A 24,780-nucleotide genomic window follows, 5' to 3' on the forward strand; every position below is an offset into this window, starting at 1 on the left:
TCAATAAACGTTTGGGAACTGAGGAAACTAATTGATGAAGCTTTGAAAGTGGAATTCTTTCCCATTCTTGTTTTATGTAGAGCTTCAGTCGTTCAACAGTCCGGGGTCTCCGCTGTCGTATTTTACGTTTCCTAATGCGCCACACATTTTTGATGGGAGACAGGTCTGAACTGCAGGCGGGCCAGGAAAGTACCCGCACACTTTTTTACGAAGCCACGCTGTTGTAACATGTGCTGAATGTGGCTTGGCATTGTCTTGCTGAAATAAGCAGGGGCGTACATGATAACGTTGCTTGGATGACAACATATGTTGCTCCAAAACCTGTATGGACCTTTCAGCATTAATGGTGCCTTCACAGATGTGTAAGTTACCCATGCTTTGGGCACTAATACCCCCTCATACCATCACAGATGCTGGCTTTTCAACTTAGCGCCTATAACAATCAGAATGGTTATTTTCCTCTTTGTTCCTGAGGACACCACGTCCACAGTTTCAAAACATAATTTGAAATGTGGACTCGTCACACCACAGAACACTATTCCACTTTGCATCAGTCCATCTTAGATGAGTTCGGGCCCAGCGAAGCCAGCTGTGTTCCTTGGTGTTGTTGATAAATGGGTTTTGCTTTGCATAGCAGAGTTTTAACTTGCACTTAAAGATGTAGCAACCAACTGTAGTTACTGACAGTGGTTTTATGAAGTGTTCCTGAACCCATGTGGTGATATCCTTTACACACTGATGTCTGTTTTTGATGCAGTACCGCCTGAGGGATCAAAGGTCCGTAATATCATCGCTTACGTGCAGTGATTTCTCCAGATTCTCTGAACCTTTTGATGATTTTACAGACCGTAGATGGTAAAATCCCTAAATTCCTTGCAATAGCTCGTTGAGAAATGTTGTTCTAAAACTGTTCGACAATTTGCTTACAAATTGGTGACCCTCGCTCCATCCTTGTTTGTGAATGACTTAGCATTTCATGGAAGCTGTTTTTATACCCAATCATGGCACCAACCTGTTCTCAATTAGCCTGCACACCTGTGGGACGTTCCAAAATAAGTGTTTGATGAAAATTTCTCAACTTTATCAGTATGTATTGCCACCTTTTTCAACTTCTTTGTCACGTGTTGCTGGCATCAAATTCTAAAGTTAATGATTTTTTTCAACAACAAAAAAAGTTTATCAGTTTGAACATCAAATATTTTGTCTTTGTAGTGCATTCAATTGAATATGGGTTGAAAATGATTTGTAAATCATTGTATTCCGTTTATATTTACATCTAACACAATTTCCCAACTCATATGGAAACGGGGTTTGCATTTGATATCTCTTTTTTGCTCATAATGTTAACAATGTCAGTTTTGAAGTAATCATGGACCTGAAAGACAAATTAAGTCACCAAAATAATTGCTTTAATGCCTTTATCCACAGTCTTTGCAGGGAAATAGGCTCCAGTACTGTAGATGACATCAGACTAAGAGGAGGCGGCATATCGAGCCTGCCGATTGAAAGGGGGCATTACAATTAGTTAGTTTACTCAAAAATTAAATAAAATTATTGAAAAGGACAGCCAAATTCATTTTCAGGAGCAAAAAATACATAAATAGAACCTGTTGAATTTAAGTTATCCGAAGGCTTTAGGTCATGGGTCGGGAACCTTTTTGGCTGAGAGAGCCATGAAAGCCAAATACTTTAAAATGTATTTCCGTAAGAGCCTTATAATATTTTTTAACACTGAATACAACTAAATGTGTGCATTTTTAAGTAAGACCAACATGTTTAGAGTATAATAAGTCTCTTATTCTTTTTAATAACATTATTATTCTGTAGCTAACCAATAATAAATAAAATATATCTTACCATCACCGTGAGTTCTTGAACAAGTGCGGTAGAAATGGATGGATGGATTAAAATGCATGAGAATGTTTTATATTTTGAACGTTATTTTTAGCACTGTGATTACTAGTGGGATTATTCACAATTATCGTGTTAAAAAATGTCAGCTAAGATTTATCTGAGAGCCTGGTGCAGTCATCAAAAGAGCCACATCTGGCTCCCGAGCCATAGGTTCCCTACCCCTGCTTTAGGTCCTTTAACCCATCTGCAGCACAGAATGGTTCAAAAACTCTAAAACGTTCCTGGCCATGTATTTTGGCAATTTCGTCCAAGTGATGTTAATGTTGTATACGCGCAAATGTGCAGTTGATGCGGTATGGAAGACGCTAAATGTGAAATTTAAGTACATAACAAACTTAAGCACCTCCGTCTTAAAATAGCACATTATTAACATAAATGAGTAACATGTCGACATATTCCCTTTTTTTTGCCCATAGAAACAAGCATGAACACTGAAAAAGGTGTTTGCCGACGCTGAAGGAAATGTGGGCGCCTGCTGGCATTGGCTTGGGTGCTGGCTTGTGGGCGGGATGTGTTGGCATCTTCCCCACGTGGGGGGGCGTCGTTCCCTTGTCTGGACTTGTGTGTATGCATTGCTGTCTGAGAAGCTCAGATGCGGTGTTAGCATTGAGCGTGGGGGTCGTGCAGTTAACCCTAACCCTAACTCGAGGGCAGACTCACGTGCCGTCATGTGGGCTGTCGGCGCCCGTTTTAGATATGTTCGGCAACGCTCTGGAGCGTTTGCGTATTAGAGTAGGGGAGGATAACCATGTACGGATGTGAGGATGGGGATGGTGTGGCTTGTGTGAAAAGGGGACAATGTTTTGTGTTTCCTCCGCTTGGACAGTGTACTGTATTGTGTGGCTATTTCATTTGGTTGTTAGAAGAAGTGCAGCTTTGTTGGGGAATTTTGGAAGATGTATGGGTACTTTTTGGGCATATTGAGCTATGCCGCAGTGATGGTCATGATTGTTTTCATCACAGTGACTTTGTTTGGCAGCTTTGTTTTTTGTTGTGGCTTTGGCTGAGTGTATGGCGGGGGGACGTCTCGCCTCGATTACTGTAACGTATTATTTTCGAGTCTCCCAATGTCTAGCATTAAAAGATTACAGTTGGTACAAAAAGTGGCTGCTAGACTTTTGACAAGAACAATAAATTTTGATCACATTACGCCTATAATGGCTCACCTGCAATGGCTTCCTGTGCACTTAAGATGTGACTTTAAAGTTTTACTACTTACGTATAAAATACTACACGGTCCACCTCCAGCCTATCTTGCTGATTGTATTGTACCATATGTCCCGGCAAGAAATCTGCGTTCAAAGGACTCCGGCCTATTAGTGATTCCCAAAGCCCAAAAAAAGTCTGCGGGCTACAGAGCGTTTTCATTTCGGGCTCCAGTACTCTGGAATGCCCTCCCGGTAACAGTTCGAGATGCCACCTCAGTAGAAGCATTTAAGTCTCACCTTAAAACTCATTTGTATACTCTAGCCTTTAAATAGACTCCCTTTTTAGACCAGTTGATCTGCCGTTTCTTTTCTTTTTCTCCTATGTCCCACTCTCCCTCGTGGAAGGGGTCCGGTCCAATGGCCATGGATGACTTTCCAGAGTCGGGACCCAGGATGGACCGCTCGTCCAAAGTCGGGACCCAGGATGGACCGCTTGCCTGTGTATCGGCTTGGGACATCCCTGCGCTGCTGATCCGCCTCCGCTTGGGATAGTTTCCTGCTGGCTCCGCTGTTAACGGGACTCTCGCTGCTGTGTTGGATCCCCTTTGGACTGGACTCTCGCGGCTGTGTTGGATCCACTATGGATTGAACTTTCAAAGTATCATGTTAGACCCGCTCGACATCCATTGCTTTCGTCCTCTCCAAGGTTCTCATAGTCATCATTGTCACCGATGTCCCACTGGGTGTGAGTTTTCCTTGCCCTTATGTGGGCCTACCGAGGATGTCGTAGTGGTTTGTGTTGTGGTTTGTGGAGCCCTTTGAGACACTAGTGATTTAGGGCTATATAAGTAAACATTGATTGATTGTTTTGTTGCATGTGGTTGCGGTTTTTGTTTGGATGTCCGATTCTGTTTGCTTTGGGATGCCTGCGGGGTCTTGAGTTGCAGGGGCTGACCGTATGTCTCAGTTGCCTCCTGCATGGGTTGGAGGTGTTTTGGGGGCTGTAGGTGGGCTCCCCGCTCGTTTTCACTTACAGCACACACACCTATAGGACTTTGAGGGATCTGCATGCGCTGAGGCATAATCGGAAGATGAGGATGCCTCCCATGGGGCTCTAGCTCTCCTGATTTGTCCCCTGCTCGTCCATCTCTCAAGTTAAGTTCGGCTTCTGTTAGGCGGGGTCCGTGTCCGTCTGTTTCAGGTTTGCGCCAAAGGATTTGCCTCGATGGCTTGGTGCAAGGGCAGCGCGACTATTTGTTTTGTGTGGGTGCTGTGGCTTGGTTGTTTGGGCGGTGGTGTCTTTGTGCGGGTTTGGCTAATGTTTGTTTGTGGTGCGGACGCCTGTGGCTGCTGAGCTCGTTGCAGAAGGATTGTCGTTGCGTGGCGGGTGTCGGGGTTGGCGGACTTGCTGGCTTTGTTTTCGGTTGTCGTCATGTTGGTTGGCTTGTTGGGTGTCGTCGCGGGCTTACTCTGGCACTATGCTGCTCGGTTTTTCGCACCCGATTTTGTGCTGTTGTCTGGATAGGGTACGTGCTTGTCGGGGGGGGGGGAGCACAGCCAGATCAGTAGGACGTGGGATGGATCAGCAAATTCTCGGTGGACAGTGGGTTCTGGGTCTGGATTGCTGCCTTGCCAGCATATGAATGTGTGTATGTATGTAATTTTTATTATACTAATTATTTTTTTATTGTTTTTTTTGGGAGGTGAGGGGCATTGGGGAATGGTGTTGCCCTTGGAGCCTGCTTTCCCTGCAGGGGTAGGCATCCTGGGCAGCAGCCGCCGAGCTGCGTGTCTGGGGCTCCTGGGTCCCAACACCCTCCCCTCCCCTCCCCTCCTCCGGATGCCCTGCTCGGTCACAGCCTGCTGGGTCTAGTCCCTGTGCACGGTCTGTCGTGGTGCCTCGGTGCTGTGTGGCATGCTGCAGTGTTGCATTGTGGCCGTCTGCTGAGGTTTGGCTTTTTGGGTGGCTGGTGCCGTACTTTGGCTCCCGCACACACTGGGAGACAAATGTATTGTACACGCAAACATACATTTGCACATACAGACATATATTCATACGCGCATAGACAGGTACATACATAAACACGGTCGGTACATACATCCACACATCCGCACATTAACTGTACAAGCATACATATGTAGAGAGTTGGTTGGCGGCCGAGAGTGGTTGCTTTGTTGGTTCTGCTCCTGTCTCTGGCCATGCTCCCTCCACCCCAGCGGACGATGGCGTGGAACACCGCAGTGGCCACCACAGTGTATATGTTTCTTTTACTTTTTATTCATAGCTGTATGTAGAAGTGGCTGGTTGTATCAGCTGCTTTAATGTCCTTTGTCTTTTTTGATGTTTGATGTTTTCCTCTTACACACATGTGAGAGGGATGTGTACTATGGCTATGAGTTGTTGTTGTTCTTTTCCCTTGGCCTCAGTCTGGAACCCCTCTCCAGAGCCCAGGCTTAGACCGATTTTTTAATTATATTTTATTTTATTTTAATCTTCTATTTTTTTCTCCCATTCCCCCCAGTTGTTTACCTGTATCTCACCTTTTTTGTAAGGGGCGCTGGAAGCCGGCAGACTTGTCAGCGATCCTGTTCTGTCTCCCTGTAACGTTTGTCTGATCTTGAATGGGATTGTGCTGAAAATTTTAATTTTCCTGAAGGAACTCTCCGGAGGGAATAAATAAAGTACTATCTAATCTAATCTAATGTAATGTTCATACACATACACCTACATTAAATCATGCATTTGATCATGTTTCATCAAACATACATATTAACATTGTTCCCCCATTCTCAGGGGAAACTGGGTAGAAACACGGCAGACTGCTAAAGCTTAACATATTTTTTACCATAACAATCTATAAGGTTAATATTATCCGTTCTTCTTTATTCCCCTCTTTATCTGCTTCCTTTTGTAATACAAGTATTCATTACATTTATGTAGTGTTGCATTTGAAGCATTTGTATTGTTGATGATAGAATTATTAATATTAATATTATCTATCATCAATAGTGTTACTTTAATTGCTCCATTTTTGGCGCAATAATGGTCGTTGTCATTTCTGTGTTCTTACTATCAACATTATTGAGACCGTATAGCTCGGTTGGTAGAGTGGCCGTGCCAGCAACTTGAGGGTTCCAGGTTCGATTCCCGCTTCCGCCATCCTTGGGCAAGACACTTTACCCACCTTCTCCCAGTGCCACCCACAGTGGTTAAATGCAATTTAGATATTGGGTTTCACTATGTAAAAGTGCTTTGAGTCGCGAGAGAAAAGCGCTGTATAAATATAATTAACTTCACACTTCACTTCATTAACTGGTCCTTAGTTATAATTGTTGGTATCATATTTGTATATATCATATTTTCTGATGTTCTGTTTTTGTTTTTTGTTGTTGTCTCTTTCTGTCTTGTCCCTGCAATTCCCCCTTCTGACTTATTTTTTCTTCTTCTTTTTCTTCTTTCTATTCCTTTCTGCTGTGGTCCGGCTGCACCAAACATTAAATACACCCATTTAATAAAATTCAATACAAATAAAGTAACAAGACAAGTATTCCACACTTCTTTTTGTAAAGACATTCTTGACAGCAGATATGGGCATCTACATTAACAATATGACAGGACAAAGGTGTGTTATTGCTTTTGCTATGGCGCCATCTTTTAGATGAGTTTGCTAACTGCAGGTGCTGCGGGCTGAACATCTACAGGAATTTCTTCCGTTTAGTGCTTTATACCGGAAGTACAGGTGTCGTTCCATCTTGTCCGTCCATTGTGTTTCTACTCCTAAGGACTCTTCATTCATCACTCCAAGCAACGATTGTAAGTTTTACAATATAACTAAAACTATTCATACATAATACATTTGGCGTGATGTCTGTTGGAATGTTTTCATGCATATTTGTACCTACTATCGTAATGTAATGAAGCTGGCGTCGTTAGCATTAGCTAATATTCTAACTCAACCTTCCGGTTTAAAAGCTCAAACAGACGAGCTGTTACAGCTATTGTATATTTATGCCTTTCTCATAAAGTATCGAGAAATCGCTTGCAAGTGTGGTGGCCTGTGACACGTACCTGATGATTGTCACCCTGCAGGAAAGAGAAGAAGCTCAAATCTGGAAATAAAGCAGGTGTAGAGGTTGGTTGACAATAAAAACATCTACAAAGCAAACTATATCCTGCTACCCAAGAATGTACAAAAATTATTCTCAACTAGAGGAGAAATATAACCTTAAGAAAAAAATCTAACTTAAAGATTGTATGCACTGGCCTTTAGCAAATCAGTATGTGGAATCAAATTATGGAATGGGTTTGAGCAAAGAAATCAAACAATGTACTAATATGATTCAGTTTAAGAGGCTATTCAAACTACAACTTGTGTCTACAAAGTACAAGAAAGAAGAATTGTGACAAATGTCTTGAACTTATTAGCTCATTAAGTGAATCATAACTGACTATTTATTACCAGAAGTGTTGTATTTAGAAATCTTTGATGTAAATTCTTTAACAAATTGAGAGCAAGAAGTGAACAAATGTGTTATTAATTGCTATGAAGTCGTTATAGATGTAGGATTAAAATTAGCTTTGCTTCTTTCTTCTCCTTTTAGGGCATATTGGAAAGAGAAAGGGAAAATATGTCATGTATCATATTGAAACTGTATACATGTTTGAAATGAACTTCAACCAACAATTATTGGTCTTGGCAAGGCTTGCTGTTAACCATTTAATTTTGTAGCTCACTCAAGAAGTGTAACACACCAAAACATGCTATTGTTGTATTAGTCTGTGTGTGTTTGTCATTACCTGGCAAGTCACCAGTGGTGTGGTAATAAGGTCTATAGTCCTGGATGAGTGGAGGTACAGGAGGCATGTAGCTGGTGTCCACAGTTGGCATGCTGGGAGCACGACTCACTGGAGAGGCCTGGTGGTTCAGGTTTAACACACTGCGGGAGAAAAACTTTATTTATCACCACTTTAAAGACACACATCTTTCTCTTTTCTGTGCATTCGAAATTGTTAAAAAAAAATCTGCAAGCAAGAGACATTGGAGATTTTTAGACGCATTTTAGACGACTTTATAGGCGAAATAGATCCCATGTCCATTACCGGCATTGTTAGCAGTTCTTTACTACTTAGAACAGATGTCGGGAACCTTTTTGGCTGAGAGAGCCATGAAAGCCAAAGATTTTAAAATGTATTTCCATGAGAGCCATATAATATTTTTTAACACCGAATACAATTAAATGCATGCATTTTTAATTGATAACAACATTTTTAGAGTACAATAAGTCTCTTATGATTTTTAATAACATTTTTATTCTGAAGCTAACCAATAATGAATAAAATACTTCTTACCAATAATGTGACTTCTTGAACAGGTGCGGTAGGAAATGGATGGATGGATTAAAATGCATGAGAATGTTTTATATTTTGAAGGTTATTTTTAACACTGTGATTACCAGCAAAATTATTCCTTATTTATTGTGTTAAGCAATGTCAGCTAAGATTTATCTGAGAGCCAGATGCAGGTTTCAAAAGATCCACATCTGGCTCTAGAGCCATAGGTTTCCTACCCCTGACTTAGAATGTACAAAAAAATGTGTTATGTTGTTTCACATAGGGATTGTAAATAATAGGCAAAATTCCCAAAAAGTGCAGTTCCCCTTAATGTAACTTGTTGATAAGCATATTTGCAACAAAACATAACACACCATATCAATGAATTATTTATTCACACGATAAAGTCTTTAGTAAGCATTCTGCCTGCATTGACTGAATGGCATGAAGAATATAAGATACAAATATTTCTAACTCAACCGCCTCTTTGCTAACTGTGTGGCAAGTCATGCACATAGTAATTGCCTACCCATGCATTCAAGTGAAAATCTCACAAATCATTTAGCGCCTTGAATCAATGCATCAATTCCCGAGTGAACAGCACATCACGTAATATCTTGACAATATGGGCAGACAAAATCACAACATTTTCTAAGTGTCTGACCTTTTGTTGAGGACGGGCGGTGACGCTGGGGACATGGGGGGACAGGCTCGTTTGGCTGGAGGAGGCTGTGGCGACAGAGTATCCCGTCCTTCGTCTTCTGAGGAGCTGTCTAATGTCAAGTCTATAACGGTCATTTTCTTGCTGTTGCTGCTGTTGCTGGGGTTAGCTGACAAGTAGCTCTGCTGATCGGAGCTCACAGATGTCTGACTTGGCCCTGCACAGCAACATTGAAAGACTGGTTTGTGGGTGTGTTTATTCTTTAAGCAGAAAGCGTACAACAACAAAAGTGAATACCACGCAAACAAATTAATTCAATGCTGAGCTGTGTTTGTCTTTGAAATCCCCATTGCTCCACTAAAACTGTGATCTAAAGATTGAATATTTAGTGCAAATTACTCCCTCTCCTTTCTTTCTAACCCTTAACCTCATTCATTCCTCAAGATATTTTATCTTACCATTTAGGCTGGTTAACGAGGCAGAGGAGACTTCTTGCACTTCCTTTTTTGCCCTCATGGGGGACCAGTTTCCATCTTCCTTGAACTGGATCTCATCACAATCCATACAGTTGTTCAGGATCTCCACAAATAGCCTGAAAGAGCAGTGAGAATCACACCCCCCAACAATGAAAAAAAATGTGTAAACCTTTTACATTATAATGAATCCTATTTACACACGCATATTGAAATGGAAACAAAGTGGGCTCATTGGCTTGGTGTACGGTTTAAACAAAAATATCAATGGAAGGAGGGCTATGCCTTCATGTGTAAGGAATGGATGCAACTATTATATATGATATGATAGACCAGTTTTAATATTAACCATGATTAAAAACCTCCCTGTTTAATTGCAAAAGCTCCACTACACTGTGTGCATCAGTCCTCCTCACTCGCTATTTGCACGGAACAAACCTATACCAACGGTGCACGCACAAAAACTGTATGCGCTTATCTCGAGACACGCTGGTATGCTACATTACCTTAAAAATGGCAGCAGGACAAAGCAGTCATCTTCTCTCCCACACCCCAAAACAGCAGAAGTCGTTTTGGGTACTTGAAAAAGGTAACAGGAGCTTAGCATTGAGTCATTTGAGTGTAAACAAACAGGTACTCCTCAAGGGCTTCATTCAGTGACTATTTACAGCATATCCATTCTTCCTGCCGGTGTTAAATAAACAATAGATATTGTAAGTTCTTATAGCAAGTGTAAAACTCTAACATAACATTGCATTCCCGCTATTAGAAATACAGCATAAAAATTAGGGGTGTAATGATTAATCAATAGATCGATTTTTATTCCTAAATTTCATGTCTATCGATCTGTGCTCGGCAAGTTTGCCTTACGAAAGATCAGTATCGTTCCAAGATAGCGTTAAAAGTAAATCCATACATTTTATCGATACTACAAAAAGGAAAACATTGTACTTAAGACCGACAAACGTTACATGAATTTAGCACTTTTAATAATAAGAATGTTAAAGGTAAGTCTATTTTCCCCATCGGTGACATCATCAAAACAAAAATGGTGGAGAGGTAAGGTGGCTGAGAAAGGTCACAACAAACGCCACAAGACAATATCATTAGTGAAGTGAAGTGAATTATATTTATATAGCGCTTTTCTCTAGTGACTCAAAGCGCTTTTTACATAGTGAAAACCAATATCTACAGCAGTGGTTCTTAACCTGGGTTCGATCGAACCCTAGGGGCTCGGTGAGTTGGCCTCAGGGGTTCGACAGAACCACACCCAACTCATCATTAAAATAAAAACTTCTCCCTATTGGCATATTATGGATACCCCCAAACAATGTTCCCTTTAATTTCCATCTGATTTACAGGGGTGTAATTTGTTGTGAGTACATGCACTGTGTTGGTTTTGTTCTTTGAACAAGGTGATACTCATGCACTGTTCGTTTTTGTGCACCAGTGAAAAAACATATAACTTTGTTTTGAATTAAAAAAAAAAAAACATTTTATTTTTCACTAAAGAAGGGTTCGGTGAATGCGAATATGAAACTGGTGGGGTTCGGTCCCTCCAACAAGGTTAAGAACCACTGATCTACAGTAAGTTACATTTAAACCAGTGTGGGTGGCACTGGGAGCAGCTGGGTAAAGTTTCTTGCCCATGGACACAACAGCAGTGACTTGGATGGCGGAACCCTCAAGTTGCTGACACAGCCACTCTACCAACCGAGCTATACCGCCCCAATTACAACTACAATTATAATTACAACATAAAAACTTTCAGCTACAGCACGATTGCAAAAGCCACAACAAATACTAACAATGCAACACAACTTTAAACCACAAAAGACGCGACCGACAGCAGAGCAAGTTAAGGCAACACCCCAACTTTTGGATCACCACAACATACAAACGGCAGCCAAGGAGAAGTCATTTGATAAGAATCAAATAAATACAAGAGATGAATTAATGAGGCTATGGAAATTAGGAAGCGAGGGGCCAACACCATCGATAGAGATGAGGGGGCAAACATGCCTCTGCACACCTGGGACGCTGTTCTGCATCGGCGAAGACAGGGCGGAAAACTTTATTGCCTGGTCGGGGAACTTTATTTAGCAGGTAAATCTACTGGTTACTGTAGTTTTATTATTGAAAATTGCGTAAATGTTGAAAATGTGAGCAGAAAAGGTTTCCTCTTGTTTATTCAACCGATAGTGTTGGTTACACTTGATTCAAACACGATGTAAATGCATTGGCCATAACTGTAAATTCTGGACTATAAGTCGCACATTTTTTCTTAGATTTTGAACCTTGCGGCTTATAAGACGCAGTGGCTAATTTATGGATTTGTTTTTGCTGATGCTTATAATGTTTTGTGTTTCATAGTTTGTGTTAAACCCAAGCAGAGGACTGAAATGGTGTGTTATTGCTTGTGCTATGGTGCCATCTTTTGGACGGGGTCGCTCACTGCAGGTATTGCGGGTTGAAAATGTACTCCCTGTTTTAATGCCATAAACTGCAAATAAGCACCCATAGTGTTTTTACTCGAAATTATTCTTTATGTAAGCAAAGTTTGCAAGTTTTAAAGTTTAACTAAAATACATCTGACTAATTAAACTGTCCCATGTGTAATATCTGTAATTTTCATGCATATTTGTAAGTGCTATCATAATTTTGTAATGAAACTAGCGTCGTTAGTATTAGCGAGTATGCTAACACGTTTACGAGTGCCTGTCTTAGTATTATTAAATCACAATGGCATTCTTTTTGTATTGTTTCAGTTTCACAAATCCCTTAATAAATTTGCCAAAACGTCACCGTGGACTTACTGAGTCTGTTTAGCTGATTAGAGAGCAAAACGATGACTTATGTTTTGTTTGATCAGCCGTTTAACTGTCGTGTTACACATCCCGTTTGGAAACTATTAAGGTATGTAAATAAACATTTACAAAATATCTCTGTGTAAATAACTTTTTCCATAACATATATATCTACGGCTTATATATGGAAAAATATTTTGTCCTTTAAAGATTTTGTGGGTGCGGCTTATATCCCGGTGTGCTATATCGTCCGGAAAATATTTCATTTATACATAGTACCCTTACAAGAAATCACATGAAAATAGAAAACTTCAACTGCAATGTGAAATGTATACTATTTATTTCACAGTCACATTTGTTGAATTGTTTGCTAACAAGTAACTGAATCGATTTCAAATCACTCAAACGTTTTGGATTGAATCATTAAAAAAAAAAAAATACAAAAAATAGATTGTTCCTGAATCGTGTCAGAAATCCACAAAAATCGAATCGTTGTTAAAGGCCTGCTGAAACCCACTACTACCGACCACGCAGTCTGATAGTTTATACATCAATGATGAAATATTAACATTGCAACACATGCCAATACGGCCTTTTTAGTTTACTAAGTTGCAATTTTAAATTTCCCGCGAAGTGTCGTGTTGAAAAGGTCGCAGTATGATGACGCGTGTGTTTGACGTCACGGGTTGTAGCAGACATTATTTTCCAGCCCGATCCAAGCTATAAGTAGTCTGCTTTAATCACATAATTACACAGTATTCTGGACATCTGTGTTGCTTAATCTTTTGCAATTTGTTCAATTAATAATGGAGAAGTCAAAGTAGAAAGATGTAGGTGAGAAGCTTTTAGCCTTTGGCCACAAAAACACAGCCGGTGTTTCCTTGTTTGAAGTTCCCGAAGAAGAAGCTTTACTATGGATCAGAGCGGTCAAGCGAACATAAATCCCGACCACATGTCAACCGGCAGTTTTTGGTGAGAAAATTGTGGTAATAAGTTGGCTCTTACTGAAGACATCAGCGGAGCTTCCGTCTTGCTGCAGCTGCGTGACTTCCCTCAGAGACACTGGGTCAACACACCCGTGGCCACACCCCTCCGACATTCAGGTACTATTAAATCTCACTAGAACACTAGCAACACAATAGGCAGGTAAGGGATTTTCCAAAATTATCCTGGTAAATGTTTCTAATAACATCTGAATCGCTCCCACTGCAATCGCCTTTTTTTTTCTCTTTCTAGTCCTTCACTCTAAATTTCCTCATCGGCGAATCTTTCATCCTCGCTCAAATTAATGGGGAAATTGTCGCTTTCTTGGTCCGAATAGCTCTAGCTGCTGCTGGCTATGATTGTAAACAATGTGAGGATGTGAAGAGCCCTACAACCCGTGATGTCACGCGCAAATCGTCTGCTACTTCCGGTAAAGGCAAAGTTTTTTATTAGCTACCAAAAGTTGCGAACTTTATCGTCGATGTTCTCTACTAAATCCTTTCAGTAAAAATATGGCAATATCACGAAATGATCAAGTATGACACATAGAATGGACCTGCTATTCCCATTTAAACAAGAAAATCTAATTTCAACAGGACTTTAAAACAAATCGTTACACCCCTAAGTAAACTAAATTACAAAAAAAAAAAAAAAAGGCATGGATGACAGTTGAAGACAATGCAACTTGAATTTACTACCCACATGGGTAACATTTTCCCCTTAGGGATCATTTCAGATTATTGTGTTTATATTTATTATATTGTTATTAAAAAAGTTATTGATCAATCTATGTTATTTCCAACAGTAACGAATAAAACATCAAACTCTAAATAATATGTAATTTTATGACCCAAATGCAGCTGAGATAGGCTCCAGCGACCCCCTGCGACTCTGAAAGGGACAAGCGGTAGAAAATGGATGGATGGATGATTTTTATTTTGTTTAAAATTAATTGATCCATAGTTATTGTGATATAAGGGAAACCATGATTATTACTCAGACTATAATCTTACAGTCAAAATGTAGAATCGTTGCATCCCTAATCATGGGTTTGGTGGCAAATCCGGAGCACCATTAACCAGTAATCATGGTAACTTCCACAGATCAGATCGGAGTTGTGTATAAAATATGTAAGATTACCCAATGCAGAAGCACAGGGCATAAGAGCTAGCGACTACAACAGTTATAGTAAATGAGATATAAATACAATAAAACAATGGATTCTTCTTCATTACATCTGAATAGATGTAAAGCAGGGGTGTCCAAAGTGTAACCCAAGTGCCATTTGCGGTCTACTGTGAATTTTTAATGGCCCGTGTCACATTCAATTTAGACTCTAAAGCAGTTTTTTACTTTGAAGCTGTCTCCAAAAATAACAATAAATCAACATCAATGTTGCTATGAATTATTGACCCATTCTAGGCTCCAATTACTTTACATCCCAAAATTCTAAAGATAAATATTGCGTATTTTGTTTTTGGCATCCAATCATCCATCCATCTATTTTCTAAAGCTCGTCCCTTTCGGGGTCGCGGGGGCTGCTGGAGCCTATCTCAGCTGTATTCGGGCGAAAGGCGGTGTACACCCTGGACAAGTCGCCACCTCATATAAAACACAATTTTATTTGACATAAGTACATAAAACAAACAAAAAATTCAACTTATAATCGACGGATGGATCTGAAAATGATCTAGATATTTAAGCGTTGAAATCAAAAAAATATATATATTTAAAAAGTGTGTCTTATTTTTAACACATTAATTAGTGGGGCTCTTTTGGATCCCCACAAATTTTTTATCGTTGTTAAAAAAATAATAATGAATCAAAGTCAATGTTATTAATTATTGACCTATTTATGGCTCCAATTATTTCACATCAAACATTTCGCTTTTAAAAAAATTTTAGGGGGGGAAATATTGCATATTTTGTGTTTATGCCATAAAAACAGGGTTTTGACAAAAAGGGCGGAAAACAAAAAATAAAATAAAGAAACAAAAATGAATATTGACAGGTAGGCCTGATGTTGATCTAGTAATTCAAGCATTGAATTAAAAAGAAAATGACTGAGACCCTTCCGGGTGCCTGGGAACAAACTTGAGGGGAGCCCTAAAGGTAAAAAAAAAAAAAAAGAAGAAATCTACATATTATATTGGTTTTGAAAATTAAAAATCTCAAATTGGCTCCTACATGCTTGTTTTTTCAGTGTGCGGCCCTCAGTAGAAAAAGTTTGGACACCCCTGATGTAAAGTATAAAATATGGGTATGACAAAAATAACATGGATAAACATGTTGGAAAGCAAAGGAGTAGATCATGATTGCTGTTTGTTATGAAATGAGGACTTCTAAGAGAATCCAACCACTTAAGTGTTTACAAATGAACTAGATGGTTTATGTGAAATAATCTGTGCATAGTTTTACTACAGGATGTGATGGTGGGGTTGGATTATTTACCCGTCGATGATAAGATGTTCGTAGGGGGCCTTCTTGTCACAGACAGGACACACCCAGGTGGGCTTCTTCTCGTTCATTTGGATATAGAGTGTGGCGTCAAAGCACTGCAGGTGAGAGCATGTCAGCGCCCGGCATGGAATCATCAGCCGCATCTTTCCAAGCTGCGTAGTGGTGCATAAATATGTAGTCAGGCAATAAAGAGGATACTTCCACAGCAGGGCCCGTAGCAAGTATACGGGTGGCATAAATGTCATGAACATGAGCATATGGAAAAGGTGCACCTTCAGAGTTGGAAAATGTCTTAGAATCTAAAGGGCTCTTATTTTACATTTGCAACTTTTCAGACGTACGTATATGATGTAAAAGTACCATATAATGAGGTTGGTTAAATTATCCCTGCTTTCATTTGTATGCATGCCACTCCCAAATCTTTTGTTCGATCAGATATGAGAATTTTAGGAGATCTCAAGTCACAACTTTAGGAAGTCCATACTGTACATGGAAACTTGCTAAGTGCACAGCAGTAACCCACAACCGCTATTTAGTACATTTACTACCCTTTCTCTTGAAAATGGCAGCCAAAGAGTTGTTTTTTGCATGAAAGGATTGTGTATTTAAACAGGAATAAATCAGGAGGAAAAAATGTTTGATTAACTGGGGAGCTAAAGACCGATTTTAAAGCGGAACTGCATTTTTTTTTTATATTTGGTTTATCTTTCACAATCCCTATGTGAGACAAGTACAAACATGTTTTCTTTTTTATGCAATCTACGTCAATCGCTATAAAGAGTCAGCTAACAATTGAGCTAATGGGGATTTGATCTTTTCTGCGTATAAAGCGCTCTCAAAAACACATCCAAAGACCATCAACGTTTCAGTTACACGCTGCATGTATATATGTAATGGTTTAAAGGCACATTCATAATAACATGTAATACTTACGTATTTTGCTCATTTTAAGCATATGGTAGTGCATCACAATATTCCCAATTTCCTTCAACAACAACTACTGCTAATCATGGCAGACTTCAAGAGAGCCAACAACAACTTTGGGACAAATGATAATCCAGAACCGTACATTTTTGTCCCTGAATATACAGATGATCTACAAGTTTTAGAAGCTGTGTGATAAACAGATCCAGCAAGTAGCACTATTGCTGAGTGCTAAACATAAAACAAAAACTATAAACATAATAAAACAATCACCTACTGTACAATGTCTTCTCTCACTTAGATGCCGACTGATGAGATGTTTATATTTACATTAACTCAGAGGCAATGCAGCAGCTCACCGGCTCAGTATATAGCTGCATGAGCTAATTACCTCTTTATGATCACGGCGTCGCTAAAAATAGTTCCTCTACGTTAGCGCTTATAACAGGGGTCGGGAACCTTTTTGGCTGAGAGAGCCAAGAAGCCAAATATTTCAAAACGTATTTATGTAAGAGCCATAAAATATTTTTTTAACACTGTACACAACTAAAAGCGTGCATTTTTAAGTAAGACCAACATTTCTAGAGTACAATAAGTCTCTTATTCTTTGTAATAACATTGTTATTCTGAAGCGAATTGGGGAGGGAGCGTGGCCTGCAGGCCTGCAGCAAAGCGGGGTGTGCCAGGAACGGCCTCGAAATCAGCGACAGGTGCGCAAAAGGCCCACCTGGGCCTTGTTATCTAATCACCTGTCACTCTGTTATAAGTTGCAGCCAGGAGGAGAGACGGGGTTGGGGCTGGAGTCAGAGCGCAAGCGAGAACAATAGAGAAAAATTATTTTTGAGCCTTTTTGAAAAATAAAACAATATTGTAACCCTGAAACAGGCTCTCATGTCGGGGCTTGGTGGTCTGAAGAACCCTCAGGAGGGCAAGCCCCACACTAACCAATAATAAATAAATTACTTCTTACCATTAACGCAACTGCTTGAACATAAAAAAGCATGAGAGTGTTTTATATTTTGAACGTTATTTTTAACACTGTGATTACAAGTGGAATTATTCATTACTTATCGTGTTAAGCAATGTAAGCTCAGATTTATCCGAGAGCCAGATGTAGTCATCAAAAGAGCCACATCTGGCTCGCGAGCCATAGGTTCCCTACCCCTGGCTTATAATAACAATATTGTTAACACTTAGTTAATAATCAGGTCACGACAGGTAAATGGCGTTTTTTGGATGTTTTTACAAGGCTCTATGAGCGCAATAGATGACTTATATTACCTCCGTTTTTAGCTGACACTTGCTAGCGTTTATTCAAGAGTCAGAATGCATAAAACAATATATATCTGGGATCTTGTCTTACAGAGAGATTGAGAATGCTATGCAAAATTCCACCAAAAAGCACTTCCCCTTTAAATTTCACTGCTCTTCTGTTCTCGCCAGTTTCCAATTAACAGTTTGACGGCAGAATCTCCAATATTCAGCAAATATTGTCCAATATCCAATTTTTTATTGGTTGCTGATAACTGTTAGCATTATCATCATTTGCGGGTTGAACCTAGACCAATTTAAACAGAGTAGGAGTAGTTGGGGGAGGTGGCAGCAGAATTTGAGAAATTCAGCCAAGAGGAGAAGACCACAGATTTACCAGGTTCACAACATGAAATGTAGTATTCTATTTAAAATAATAGCGTAATCTTCAGACTATAAGATGCTACTTTTTTTTTCTCCACGCTTTGAACCCTGGGCTTTATACAATGCTGGGGCTAATTTGTGAATTGTTCCGGGTTCCCAAGCTACTAACAAGTTTAACCTGTGTCACATCAAACCAATAAAATTTCCGAACAGGTCACGGTATACCAATGAAACAGTTCACATTAAAATATTATGATTTTGTTTTTTACATTTAAAACACTTTGTTATGGTTTACAAAACATGAAATTGGTCAAAATCTTGCATAGATTATGTTTTACAGACTGTTTTCAAGTTGCTTTCTGACTGCCTCTCTTCAGGGTACACGGTTTTGTGGTCGGTCCTATTTACGTGCCTTCACTTCGACTGTGTCTTCTCCCCGCCAGCCATGTCATCGTTTTTAGCGCTTCTATATCAAGTCTGCTGAAAGATATAAGTTTGAACTGCACACAACTTTCTATTGGAAACTGCAACAGCAATGGATGCAAGTGCATGTACGAGACAAGAGGATAGACAAAAATAAGAGACTTATTGACTACAGCATTAAACTACTGGCAGGCGCGCGCAAAGCTTTTCGGGTCAAAGTTGACCATATATGGAGATATCCGCTGACGTAACTAATGGGAAAAAGTCACAAATTTGGCACATTCCAAACAATAAATTTCGAGAAAGTATGAAAGAAGGCAAAATTGTTTTATATACATCTCTGTAATGCCTCCATGGTTTCATTTAAAATTGTTGGGACTTACTCAAGTCTCAAATACACAAGACAGGTACCAATAGGTAAGAAAAGTTGCTGTGCGTAACAGGTCCTCTTTAAATCAAATGTAGTTACACAACTATTTAATCCGCCATTGAACGTGTTATGCACTCACCCTCATCACGGAGATAAGACATTACAAAATGCACACAAAGCTATAGACCAGGGTGTCAAACCTACAGCCAGTGGACGGGTTTAATCAGGCCCACGACCTGCTAGATGAGTTTGCTAAGAATAACAATGAGCTGCATTTTTTTTAATGAAATGAACTGCTGTACTAAATGTGTCCACTAGGTGTCGGAATAGCAATTCAAGTGTAACTCAAGTCACACATCACACTGTTTAAGATGAAGTGTCAGCTGACTTTAAGCGCCCCCTGGATTGGCTGCCACTATTTCAATCCGCGCAAGTGCAAGCAACTAGCTGTTGTGGCTGGCAGCAGACTAATGCTGTGGCTACAGACACTACCAACTTCTTTCATAGTACATTTTCCACGCAACGGATAAAATAACAAAATGGTAAAATGCAGACTTAAGTCAACTTGACCATCATATTTGTAACCAAGAGTACCGTGCAGCGCTCGCAATTTGTTGACAGCACGATGTGCACACTGAAATACATTGTTAAAATGTGTGCTTCTATATTTGTTGTTATATTTTATTTTATGCTTAAATCTACCATGTTCACACATTGGTTAAGTTTGTAGTTATGTTACTTTTAATTCAGCTATTATGGTGTAATTTTTTTGTTTTTTGACTATGTTATATTTGTAATATTTGAATGATGATAAATGCATCTATTGTAGCAGCTGTGGATTTCACAATTTTTAGCGCTTTGAGGAAACACTCGGTTGCTTTTCCAAACACGTCTTTAATGCTGAACAGCCAACGCGAGAATGCTGTACAGGAAGTGTTTAAAGTGGAATGGCTTTGTTAAAACACTGAGACAAGTTTTATGTTCATCCATTGTGTTTTTAAAGGAATTTTTGAAACCGCACCAATTATTTTACCTCATAATTGTCAACTAACTTGAAAGTGTTTTGCGAACAGGATTAGTTGTAACATATAACTTTTAAGAAAGTCCTTGTTCTATTTTTGCCCAAAGTTAAACAAAAAAAAAACATTTTGAAGCTGTCAATATTTTTTAATTATTATGCCATGATTTAATCAGTCCAGCCAGTGTGGGAATAGATTTTCCTCCATGCGGCCACTGAGCTAAAATGAGTTCGACACCCCTGCCATAGACGATTGAACTGGAAATCCACCACCACTAATGGGTCCCAAACGTCCAGACCGCCACGTGCCGAAGAAAACAACTTCAGCGGTTTCAATGCATAGGAGCACGAACTGCGCTCAATGACCTCTTGCGACTTATAGATTTGTGCGGCCTTCATGTGTACAAAATAACATTTGTCCAAAAATCTGATGGGTGCAGTTTACAAACCGCGTTTCCATATGAGTTGGGAAATTGTGTTAGATGTAAATATAAACGGAATACAATGATTTGCAAATCCTTTTCAAACCATATTCAAATGCATGCACCACAAAGACAAGATATTTGATGTTCAAACTCATAACCTTTTTTTTTTTGCAAATAATAATTAACTTAGAATTTCATGGCTGCAACACGTGCCAAAGTAGTTGGGAAAGGGCATGTTCACCACTGTGTTACATCACCTTTTCTTTGAACAACACTCAATAAACGTTTGGGAACTGAGGAAACTAATTGTTGAAGCTTTGAAAGTGGGATTCTTTACCATTCTTGCTTGATGTACAGCTTAAGTTGTTCAACAGTCCGCGGTCTTGTTGTCGTATTTTACGCTTCATAATGCGCAACACATTTTTGATGGGAGACATGTCTGGACTGCAGGCGGGCCAAGAAAGTACCCGCACTCTTTTACTACGAAACCACGCTGTTGTAACACGTGGCTTGGCATCGTTTTGCTGAAATAAGCAGGGGCGTCCATGACAACCTTGCTTGGATGACAACATATGTTGCTCCAAAACCTGTATGGACCATTCAGCATTAATGGTGCCTTCACAGATGTGTAAGTTACCCATGCCTTGGGCACTAATACACCACCATACCATCACAGATGCTGGCTTTTGAACTTTGCGCCTAGAACAATCCGGATGGTTATTTTCCTCTTTGTTCCGGAGGACACCACGTCCACAGTTTCCAAATATAATTTGAAATGTGGACTCGTCAGACCACAGAACACTTTTCCACTTTGGATCAGTCCATCTTAGATGAGCTTGGGCCCCGCGAAGCCCACGGCGTTCCTGTGTGTTGTTGATAAATGGCTTTCGCTTTGCATAGTAGAGTTTTAACTTGCACTTACAGATGTAGCGACCAACTGTAGTTACTGACAGTGGTTTTATGAAGTGTTCCTGAGCCCATGTGGTGATATCCTTTACACACTGATGTCAGTTTTTGATGCAGTACCGCCTGAGGGATCAAAGGTCCGTAATATTATCGCTTGCGTGCAGGGATTTCTCCAGATTCTCTGAACCTTTTGATGATTTTACGGACCGTAGATGGTAAAATCCCTAAATTCCTTGCAATAGCTCGTTGAGAAATGTTGTTCTAAACTGTTCGACAATTTGCTTACAAATTGGTGACCCACGCCCCATTCTTTTTGTGTGAATTACTTAGCATTTCATGGAAGCTGTTTTAATACCCAATCATGGCCCCCACCTGTTCCTAATTAGCCTGCACACCTGTTGGATGTTCCAAATAAGTGTTTGATGAGCATTCCTCAACTTTATCAGTATTTATTGCAACTTTTCCCAACTTCTTTTATCACGTGTTGCTGGCATCAAATTCTAAAGTTAATGATTATTTGCAAAAAAAAAAAAATGTTTATGAGTTTGAACATCAAATATGTTGTCTGTGTAGCATATTCAACTGAATATGGGTTGAAAATGATTTAGATTAGATTAGATTAGATAGTACTTTATTTATTCCGTCAGGAGAGTTCCTTCAGGAAAATTACAATTTTCAGCACAATCCCATTCAAGATCAGACAAACATTACAGGGAGACAGAACAGATTTGCATATCATTGTATTCCGTTTATATTCACATTTTACACAATTTCCCAACTCATATGAAAACGGGGTTTGTATAATTAGGTGTGCTATGAAGCCCAAAAATGACCGTACTGGAGTCTACCACTAGGATCCAATATCACTTTAAAAGTCTCTGAAATGAGAAGAATTGGGCTCTTTTGTTGTTTTAAAATTAAAACTATGTGCTTACCGGACACAGCAATGACACACGGAGACTAGTTGTGGCTATTTCACTGTCTGGGTCTGCTGTTAGCTTCTCCTTGACTGCCGGGAAAAGGAAAATAAACAAACACACAGATGAGGCAGAGAAAAATAAATGCATGTTTACAGTTTCATTTCTTGTAAATCATTTTATTGCTTTAAACACATCAAGGCTGATGTTAGTGCAAACTAGATATTGTCATTGTTCACAAACCACTTCTAATTACTGATCACAATGTTATACAGATACATATTTGCTGATTCATAAATGTTTGCAAAACAGCAAATGAAGCATTTAGTTGTATTGACAAATAACTGCATGTATTAATTGGGTAATTATACAGCAAGTCTATCACTGGTGGCCGGCCAAAGCTTTTCATCCGGCCCGTCAAACATCGTTCATAAAGGCGATGAAACCATTAAACCTAGGGTTGATCATGTATACCAGACCTGGGCAAATTAAGGCCCGGGGGCCACCTGCGGCCTGTTGAGCTTTTCAATCTGGCCCGCCGGACATTTCCAAATAATTTTTTTAGATATTTAAGATGGAAAGTGTAGCTGCCATTATGATGTGCAGTGATGTTTTCTAAAGACTGTAAGTCTTGAACTATACAAAGTATTTCAATGGTTGGAATCTGCGCTTATGGATGATACACAAGTGACTATGGTAATCTAATTAGTTACTATGGTCATCTAATTAGTTACTATGGTCCTCTAATTAGTTACTATGGTAATGTAAGTCACAGCAGCTCAGACGAGGCACCAAGCAGTGTGGGTGGGAAGACTTTCCACAGACGTGGAAGAAAATTTTAACAACAAAGTTCTAAAGCTTAGTGATGTATCAGATATATCAGATTGTAGGTGGGTTTATTTTGTACCCTTCGCGTTCATATTTCACTGTTTGTTGCGTTTCACTTTATTGTAAAATGTGTCGATCGAAAGGGGGTGCGACGTTCATATTTTGTAAAAATTCAGTGTTTTATCCTTCATAGAAACATTTCAAATTCCATTATGTTTTTTAAAGCGGTCTGTCATGATGTTTTCAGCACTCAATCAGACATTATTGTGAGGTTTTGTATTAGTGTTCATAAAAATAGATATACCGGCCCCCAGACACATTTTTTTCTCTAAATGTGGCCCTCGAGTCAAAATAATTGCCCAGGCCTGATGTATACAGTACTACTACCACCCGGGGCAACACGAAGCATATGTGTCCCAGTAAAGCAGCAGTGGGGTGAGTAGAAGAAGACTACTCATTCAACCCTAGAAAAAAAATCCGAATGAGTTGCAAAAATCTGACTTTTAACGACCGGACAACAAAGTAGGAATGTGCTACCCCGAGCAGCTGCTCGAGTCATTCTTTTCTGGTGGACCATTTAAGCGGCGGACACAGACAAGCAGCAACAATAGTAGAAATCCCAAAACTTAGTCAAACATTTGTGAGTAGATAAAATTTGTGCATAAATATATTTAGTTTGTTTTGTATTGAAATTGATGACATTGTGATGTCTTTTGTATTGGTGGTCTTGTTATTTTTTGTCTGGGAGTAATGAGCAAGCCTTGTTTAATACATGTATTGCTAAATTTGACCAGTAGAGGGCGACAACGCTTATAGTAACATACAATGTTTAGTGCGTGTGAATGTTGTGAAATTTTTATGTGTCAACATTTGTAGTTTGGGTGAATATATAAATACTAAACCTATTTTATTTATAAAAAAAAATGCACAATGAGCATTATTCATGTAAAATACACAATGGAAGGTATCATTTTGTTATGTTTATTTTATGTTTATATTTACAGGCTTGCAAACCTAAATGAAGGAAGAGGTGTAAAGAAATAAAACCAAGGAAGGAAAATAATTAAAAAGAAGGAACCTAAACAATTTTTATTTTATTGACAGCGCAGTTTGACAGCCCATGTGTTTACTTTGCAATTAAGTAAACGCAGTCTCAAAGAAACATAACCAGCAGAAGCATTCACACTTCAATGTCCTCCCACTGAGCCCTTGGGCTCTTGAAAATGCAGCCCTCTTCATTATGTAGTTGAATAGCCCTGTTATACACCTTACAGATGTTAAAAAGTACAGTTTAACCAAGATGTCAATAACAAAAAGAGGCTGAAATAAGTCTTACTGAGTGCTCTGGAGTGGTCTGGATTCCGTATGCCTTTGGCCCGTAGCCTCTGCAAAAGTACTGTGGACGACTGCTGCTTCACCAAGTACACTGCCATGGAGTAATTCTGTGGATATAGAAACCCACAGAGCCACATTTAGCATTTTTCAGTGGACCAATGACTGCCCACATGAAGGACAGGGCAGGCAACATGCAATAGTACAAAGTATGCATCCTTGT

At 39.5% G+C, this 24,780-nt stretch overlaps 1 protein-coding gene across 1 annotated transcript in view; it reads right to left on the reverse strand.

Moving 5' to 3' along the window:
* The window catches only part of LOC133542916 (E3 SUMO-protein ligase PIAS1-like), a 173,406-nt gene that overhangs the window by 52,300 nt on the left and 96,326 nt on the right, over window positions 1–24,780 (reverse strand). The window contains exons 6-12 of the mRNA XM_061887176.1: window positions 24,562–24,667; window positions 22,416–22,489; window positions 15,771–15,931; window positions 9,514–9,647; window positions 9,059–9,272; window positions 7,861–8,000; window positions 7,132–7,172 (exon numbers count right to left, since the gene is read on the reverse strand). Of these exons, the coding sequence (XP_061743160.1) occupies window positions 7,132–7,172; window positions 7,861–8,000; window positions 9,059–9,272; window positions 9,514–9,647; window positions 15,771–15,931; window positions 22,416–22,489; window positions 24,562–24,667 (870 nt within the window). The remainder of the gene's footprint in view (window positions 1–7,131; window positions 7,173–7,860; window positions 8,001–9,058; window positions 9,273–9,513; window positions 9,648–15,770; window positions 15,932–22,415; window positions 22,490–24,561; window positions 24,668–24,780) is intronic.

The sequence above is a fragment of the Nerophis ophidion genome, linkage group LG25 (assembly GCF_033978795.1).
Source record: "Nerophis ophidion isolate RoL-2023_Sa linkage group LG25, RoL_Noph_v1.0, whole genome shotgun sequence".
In the NCBI taxonomy this organism is placed as follows: Eukaryota; Metazoa; Chordata; class Actinopteri; order Syngnathiformes; family Syngnathidae; genus Nerophis; species Nerophis ophidion.